Genomic DNA, 8,107 nt, shown 5'->3' with positions numbered 1-8,107 from the left:
AAAAAAAAAAAGACAGAGGAGTTCCATCTACCGCAACGGCAAAGGTCATTCACCCAAGTATGCTATCAAAAGTATAGCTTAGTTTTATGATTCGATCTCGTGCACAAATATTTCGTAGCCATCTCTATTTTTCATTACTCATGCTTAGATGAAGCTTGTCATCTCATTGGTGATGAATGTAGATGAATAAGTCACATTGCACACAAACTTAACCAACAGAGCATCTTATTGAATTGCTAAAGATGGCACTAGCACAACTTACTATAGTGTATTAGTGTGCATCAAGTCAAGGATCATGCTTAGACCATATTTTCCTTGAGAAGCACATATTGGCCCAATGCACACGACAAAAAGAGCAACAAAAAACCTATAGTACTTCCTAAACACAAGTTTAGTCAACTCAAACAATTCGCCTATATGTGCTTCAATCTCCAACCCACCATCGGCCTAGGCGCCTAATTCTCAACCCCTCAAACTCAGTTGGCTACACGAATGAAATAAACCTTAATTTTGTTTCGGACTACAAGTCAACCACAATTAAGCTTCAACACTAAACAAAACTTAAAAAACATCAAGAACATCATGTAGCATTTTGTCACCTACATGGTAACAGATAAAGCCAGAAATATATCTCACATGAAAATGGTATCTAAAGTATCAGATTTAGAAATGATTATTCACAATGGTTCTCAAGAGAAGGTTATGGAGACCTGTAAAAGGGTCTGGAACATCAAGCGCAATCTACCCAGTCTCTTTTTTTTTTCGTTTTGCCTTGGGTTTCAAAGACTTAATCCATGGTAGGAACTGTCCCGCCATTTTTCACAATCTCTTGCTCCAGCTACAATGAACAATCACAGAAAAACAAGGTGTTATCAGGATTTCTTAGAAGAAAATGATTAAGGCAGAAGAAATGATGCTGGGTAATATGGTAATATAAATTATACGGAAAGTAGTAAAAGAAATTTCCTCAATACTTCTCTGCCAAAAGGGACAAAGGGGAGAACAATTGACATTAGGCACAATAATACATAAGAAATTATAATAGAAGAGAACTGCCTCCTCCAGCGCTACCAGTTAGTACCTGGAAAAGGATTTCGAACTTCTTTTTCAGAACAACATACTCCTGCTGCAACTCTTGCAGACAGGCAAGACATCTGCACCAAATGGACAAAAGATCAGAGTTATCAAATTAAATTAGCATAAATATGATGTAATTGTAGCAATAGTTTGATGGATTAAAAGCATGAGATGTTAAATCAGAATCATAATACAAAGTTAATATTATATGATTTATACCCTTCAATCCTTCAAAGCCTGATTGACTAAGCCCTGTATAAATAATGAATAACTTGTGCTAATTGTGCAAGAATAACCATTAAGTAAGAAGGAATACAAAAATCATTTTATTGACCATGATAAGAAATAATAATCATACTCATTCAAAAGAGAGATAAATTAAATATTTGATATACTCTTGGAAAAACTAAGAAACCAAAGGGTAATTAGATCATCAGGGGAAGAAACTGACTCTTGGAATTTCAAACAGTCAACAGAAAAGAGGGGAGGAGGGAAGAGGGGGGGGGGGGGGGGGGGGGATGCAGAAGCCCCATCATCAAACTAGCAGTAGCCCTAAGGTAAGACAAGTATACGATAAGGGTGAATTTACTGGACTACCTATATGATGACCTTTACACAAAGGTTGCCTTTTCGAACAATATGAAGAATGCACCAGTCGTATTCTGGAGTTTGCGTCAAACCAAGACGTCTTTTATCAATAATATAACTTTTGTAATATGAACATATAATCGCTACACCTTCACCAATTCCTTAGCCATGAACAGCAATACTATAGCTTTGTAATATGAACATGTAATTTTCAATAATTATAAGAACTCTTTGAAAACAAGACCTAGGAGGCTAGGACCCTAAATATTTCTAAGAGTTATGTTATCAGCATAACACTATCAATACTCCATTTGAGCATCTCAAATTTCTCAATCTCTGAATACAAAAGCATGTATAGTCTGCCAAATGAGATGTTATTTTGATCTTAGTCAACTTTGGATAATGTCTACAATGGCAAAGCTCGTGAAACAACACATATTTTAGGATATGGGGTGATAGCATCAGAGATCAGATGAGATAAATGTCAATACCAAAATTAATCTAGCAATTAATCCTATCAAAATCTTTGGAGGCATCACACTTATTTGATTGAGAATGAAGAAGAAAAGGTAAGGTAAGATGTAAAGTTACAACATAGTCCTTGTACTCTTTACCCGCCAAGAGTGATACATTAATTTCCAATCATTCAATAACATAAACATATATATAATCACTACACCTACAAAATGAAGGAAATGACAGTTTAAAGTTCAAACACTTTAAACCTCAGAAAAAGGGAGGGAATTAGAGTATCAAGCATTCAGTATCAGTAGACAACTTACCCATCACGATTTTTCTCCTCGCAAAAAGCTCGAAACTTAACACATTGGTTTTTGACCCTATGTGCACCAATGCTGTGAAATACAACAAACAAATCACCCTCAAGATGCGCAAATTTAAACACTTCAGCAACAAATTATCTAGTGAACATTCAATAACCAAAATTACATACTCGTCAACTACCAACAAGCCAAGCAAAAAAGATGATTTAAATAGCAGTTTTGAAGACAGATTAGTAGATCATTTATTTTTAATTTTCGAAATATTTGAATTTATTGTAGATTAGGGAGACACCAATCATCGAAAGGCAAAGTGCCAAAGTGCTGATCCTAAAAATATGGCATCAATTATATTGGGAGGAGCTCAGCTCTTTCCTCTCCTTCCTCTTACCAGCAGATCTTTTGAATTATGTATAGAACTAGGAAGAGTACGATGGTGTACTTGCATCAAATTTAACTTATTAGGAATTTATGAAACTTTTATGCACATAAATGCTGAGCAACAAATTAAATATCGTATCAATTATCTTGGGTATGGACCATGTATATTAAATCAAGTATGATACAGGTTCCTGATGGAGGATACTACAAGCTAATAATGAGTAACTACATTGGTATAAACAAAGTATTCATCTTAACACAGTTCAATGGAGCTTCCCTTAATTGCCACATATATCGAACTTATCAAGGGAATGGTATCAATGGTTGTGACGGCTTTGTGGAATTAAACTTCTGATGTAATATACCATGGCCCAATTTAAGATGTAAAATTGAATTTCCTAATCATATACGAGTAGCAAAATTGACCGCAAATTATTAACAGTTTTTGGCAGCTACACAAACTCAAGGAGAAACTGGAAGAACTGCTGTGCGATCAGACAGTTTATATGGAGGATACGACGATTGGTTTCCTAGTTCATTAAGTGGTATTTGGAAACCTATAGATTGGTATATATTGGACAGTGGAAAAAGAGTATTTGCTGAATGTCTCTAATATATGCAGGACGCGAGGATAAGAATATTGAGGATGTTTTAATCTTGTCTGATGACCGGCTCTATCAAATGGACTATATGGAAAATCACCCCCTCCACCCCAACCCCGGCACCAAAAAAGGCTGTATTAATCCTTAAAGTATAAATTATAACAGCAAATTACAAAGTTACACCAAATATTCTGATCAACATAAGCCAAACATTTAATCAAGATATATAAATATTAATTCAACAATATTTCAAGTTACATCAATTTAAAGTCCAAAAAATTTCAAGTTATGCCAATTTTAATTCACAAAATTTTAAGTTATGTCAACTTTTTAATTCAACAAAATTTCAAATTACATCAATTATAATTCAGGATAGAATTTCAAAGCCCAAAAAAGATGTAGAACCCTAGAAAAGTACAAAATTCAAGACAGGAAAATACCTAGAACTACTCCCCTTAAACTGATGTGCATGATTTGCCACTTGGTTGAAATCTACAGCAGGCTGCTCACTGTATAAGAAAAGAAAAAAATAAATAAATAAATAAATAAAATCAATTACAAATCAATGAAATAAAGTACAATTAAATTAAAATTACAACAAACTAAAATGAAAAATACACACACACAAAAAAAAAAAGAAAAAAAAAAACTTACAGAGCTTTGCTCAAATTCTCAAGGAGCTTCTCAGAATCTTGGAAAAAAAGAGTAACAACTTCAATAACAAAATCTGGGCTACTCTCATCAGCCAATTTCTGCAATTGGTTGAACTGATCATCCAAATAATGCTGCAAAAATGGTCAAAAATATTAAATCCATGATCATTAAAAAAAAAAAAAAAAAAACACAAAAACCCAATTAAAGTTTGAAAAATGGATCAAAACCCAAAAATTTTTAAGGGTGATTTACCTCCCTGTACAAAGACTTCATATAGTCGATGACTTGCCTCTGTAAGAGCTGAACAACATCCATGATTTTCTCTCTCTTGTTGAACTCTAACACACAAAGCAAGCAAATGTTTGAGATTGAGACTGAAATCAATGAAGTTTACGCAGAAAGGAATATATCCCAGTTTTTTTCAGACAAAATTTAGTTTTAAAGGAATAAAATTGATACACTAATTGATTGAGTGCTGATACTCTTGATTGGGCGGATGAGGGTCAAAACCTCTTTTTTATCTTTTTCGTTTAAGCTCAATATATTGTACTAGTTTTTAATCATTTTATTGGGGACTACGGATTCGAGACATGTGCAGTAGGGGTGACCGATTTCGGATCAGAAATCTGAAAATTCCTAAATAAATTAAAAAAGAAAAAATTACAAATTATAATACAAATTTTAGCCCTTTTTTATTTTATTTTTTTTAATACAACCTTCAAATTATACATGAATATTAAAACCTTTAGTGGGTATCAATTTTAAAAAGACAAAAACATGTAATCGATTAAACAAGTTGTTGATGACATTTCATATTTTTTTTAATTTTTTTAAAAAATAAATTATTTTGATTTAAAAAAAAAAGAAATTCCAAGCCCCATTCTAGCAACCCCCTGCGACTCCCTTATCCGTCAAACAGTACACCTAATCCCTTCCCCCGGCGACCCCCCTCCTCGTTGAATACAAATCACTCAACTCCTTCACCCCGCAGACGCCACACGAACCCAAGGAAAGGGATGAGCGGTTTTTTAGGCCAGAGAAAGGAGTGGTACCGCGGCGATTTTTTAGGCTAAAGAAAGGGAGGGGATTGTTTTCGGGGTTTGGGAAGGGGAAGGGGATGGTTATCGGGGGCTGGGGAAGGGGAGGGATGGTTGTTCGAGGGGCTGGGGCAAGGCGATGAATGGTTTGCGGGGTGGGGGAAGGGGAAGGACAACTTTTTGTAGTTGCTGGGAAAGGGGAGGGGCGGTTTAGTGGTGGGGGAAGGGGAGGAAAGAGGTTTTGGATGGTGGGGCTTGGGTTAGGGGTTGGGCTTCTGGAGGTGGTGCTTGTACAGGTGGAGCAGTGGTGGTGCTAGGGTTAGGGGCTGTCAAAGGTGCTGTGCAGGTGGAGCATTGGTGGTTTTGATTGGGAGGAGAGAGAAAAGGAAAAAAATCAACAAAAAAAAATTTAACCAATCATACATCGACACGTGTCATGGGTAACCTGCTTAACAGGTTATATCCGGTTTTGTCTTATTTAAAATTGATACCCCCTTGTAGGCGTCGTTTGAAGCGCACCTACGTTAAGCTTGTTGTGAATATGCTTGGCACTCTTAGGAAGTGGGAATTGACACAATACGATTAGGGACAAGGAAAGTAGGGAGCCGCCAACAAGTTTTTAAGGAACTTGTAAACTGTTCACGGTTCATTTAAGGCAACCACGAATAAGGGACAACGATAAGCAACAACGATTGACTCGTGAAGGTTACACCCCATTCGTAATCCATGAGATTACTAACTCCATATGGTTTGGAACCATGAAAGGAGGATCGAGGATGATGGTACGAAGTGAGTGATGGAGTCACATTCGCCCGTATTGGCCTCTACTCGATTCTTATTGTGAAAAGTGATTCCTGCGATCTCAAAGACATACAAACAAAAATTCAATTTTCTCCAAACTATAATTATGCTAAATTGGTTGAATATTAATGCAACATATAATTCTAAAATATTTGTGATCACTTGATTAAACAACAAGATTAAAAAGGAACCTAAAACGGTCGTCCAAATTATCTTATTAGGCGTGATTTTCGATTACATATTCCCTTCAACATGCAATATGGTGATCATAAAAATATAATAGAATAAACATTAATATTGGAAGCAATTTAATAATAATCCAACAATTAATATATGACAAACATAATAAAAATCGTTAGAAAAATAATAGAAATAAAAGGAACATGATTCCTTACTTGATTTTGTTTGCTTGCAACTACAAAATAATAAACGCATAGTAACTTCAAGGAAATTAATAAAACAGTAATTGAAATTAAATCAAATTAAGGTTGATTTGGGGCCAAACCCTCAAACAGTTCTACCTTTCATACCTTGGTTTAAGGACGGAACCTCGGGTAAAGTATGGACTCCTTGGAGTGCTTGGGGAAAGTATTGTGAGAGAATAGGGTAGGCTATTGTTTAGGCTGGATCATAGAAGAGAGAATAGAGAGTTATTTGATGCCCCGAACTGCAGAAAGGATGGGGTATTTATAGAAGAAATGTCTAGGGGATCACACGAAACCCTATAAAAGATAAAAGTCGCGGAAAAACCCTAATTGGGAACAGTGACACGGTGTGTGTACCGCGACACGATACTGGGAACCGTGTCACGGCATTGTCCACCGTGGCGCAACACAGGGCGCCGTGTCACGGTGCACAATTCTGCCCAAAAAACGTCCAGATTCATTCCTGACCTAATTCTTAATAATTAAGGTTTGGTATTTTAAAGTGTCGTTTCATAGTTTCGGGCTTATTTAGGTTATTATTCATTAATAGGGCTCAATTAATAAATAATACGAAATGAATTAAAAAGGTTCGGGCTAAAGTATAAATTGGACTATGCATTGACTAAACATTAGGACTGATCCGTTGACTATTTTGTGAGCTAGGTTGGATTGAATATGGATTTTAAGCACTTCCGGGATTAAATACTCAACCTAACCAATAACGGCGGTGAAAGGTTGTTCATCATCGGGTTTGGTTTTGGGGAGACATTTTTAGGTGTCTACAGAAGCCCCCACTTTGACTGATTTTGTAGAAACGTCAGTTTCGAAAACGATAGTCAAAGTAGTTGATAGGGACGGAGAATGATTTAAGATGTTCTGCGATCTTAAACCACTCTTTATACGCCAATACCGGCAGAAAAATGTTAGTCCCACAGAAAAAAGAGTAAAGGGATAGAATGCTTATCGACACCAGTGTATCGTTGGCAAATATGTTCGATAGTATCTGACACCATTGTATCGGTGGTAAACGAGTTCGGTTGCTTTCTATGCTTGAAGAAATCCACCGGATGAAGATTGTTGTGATTTAATCGCTGACTTCTTCGCCTTGAGAGGTGACAACGACCGACAATTTTCCATGCCTAAGGAAAAGCTTGTCTGATGATGAGATTGCAAGTCTCTGTGTATTGAGAACCTTGCGCCTTGAATCGTCTTCGCTTTGGGAGATGATCACTAATGTTTGAAAAATGATGATGGTTCGATTGTCTCCGAATGTGGGTTGTAGATAGTTCGCTTGTCTCCGAACGTGGGCTGTAAATGGTTCGCTTGTCCCCAAACGTGGGCTGTCAATGGTTCGATTGTCCCCGAACGTGGGCTGTAGATGGTTCGTTTGTCCTCGAATGTGGGCAGTAGATGATTCGCTTGTCCCCGAATGTGGGCTGTAAATGGTTCGTTTGTCCCCAAATGTGTACTGTAAATGGTTCGTTTGTCCCCGAACGTGGGTTGTAGATGGTTTGCTTGTCCCCGAATATGGGCTGTAGATGATTAGACCTTCAAGCCGAATATATTCGACTGTATTAGGTGCTCAAAATACCAGAAATATGACTTTGATGCTTGCTAGGGGTAAAATGGTAATTTTGGTACCATGTCAAAAAGCTGCGTAAAGCCGTTCAAACTTGGTCAAATGATGCTTTGGAATATTCGCTGAAGATTCCTACATTTTGCAAGACACGCGCGATTACCGTGTCACGTGGGCAGGTACCGTG

The 8,107-nt window shown here is 36.7% G+C and overlaps 1 protein-coding gene across 1 annotated transcript; it reads right to left on the bottom strand.

Moving 5' to 3' along the window:
* Positions 1-561: 561 nt before the first annotated feature.
* Positions 562-4,629, bottom strand: LOC145589489 (histidine-containing phosphotransfer protein 1-like). Its single transcript, XM_081646079.1, has 6 exons — positions 4,334-4,629; positions 4,082-4,212; positions 3,868-3,936; positions 2,448-2,519; positions 1,082-1,154; positions 562-838 (listed from the first exon to the last, which is right to left on the bottom strand). The coding sequence occupies exons 1-6, from the start codon at positions 4,394-4,396 to the stop codon at positions 788-790; spliced, it is 459 nt and encodes a 152-aa protein (XP_081502205.1). The 5' UTR covers positions 4,397-4,629; the 3' UTR covers positions 562-787.
* Positions 4,630-8,107: the final 3,478 nt, after the last annotated feature.

The sequence above is a fragment of the Chenopodium album genome, chromosome 17 (genome assembly GCF_948465745.1).
Source record: "Chenopodium album chromosome 17, dcCheAlbu1.1, whole genome shotgun sequence".
In the NCBI taxonomy this organism is placed as follows: Eukaryota; Viridiplantae; Streptophyta; class Magnoliopsida; order Caryophyllales; family Amaranthaceae; genus Chenopodium; species Chenopodium album.
This window is presented reverse-complemented; position numbering and strand designations above follow the sequence as displayed.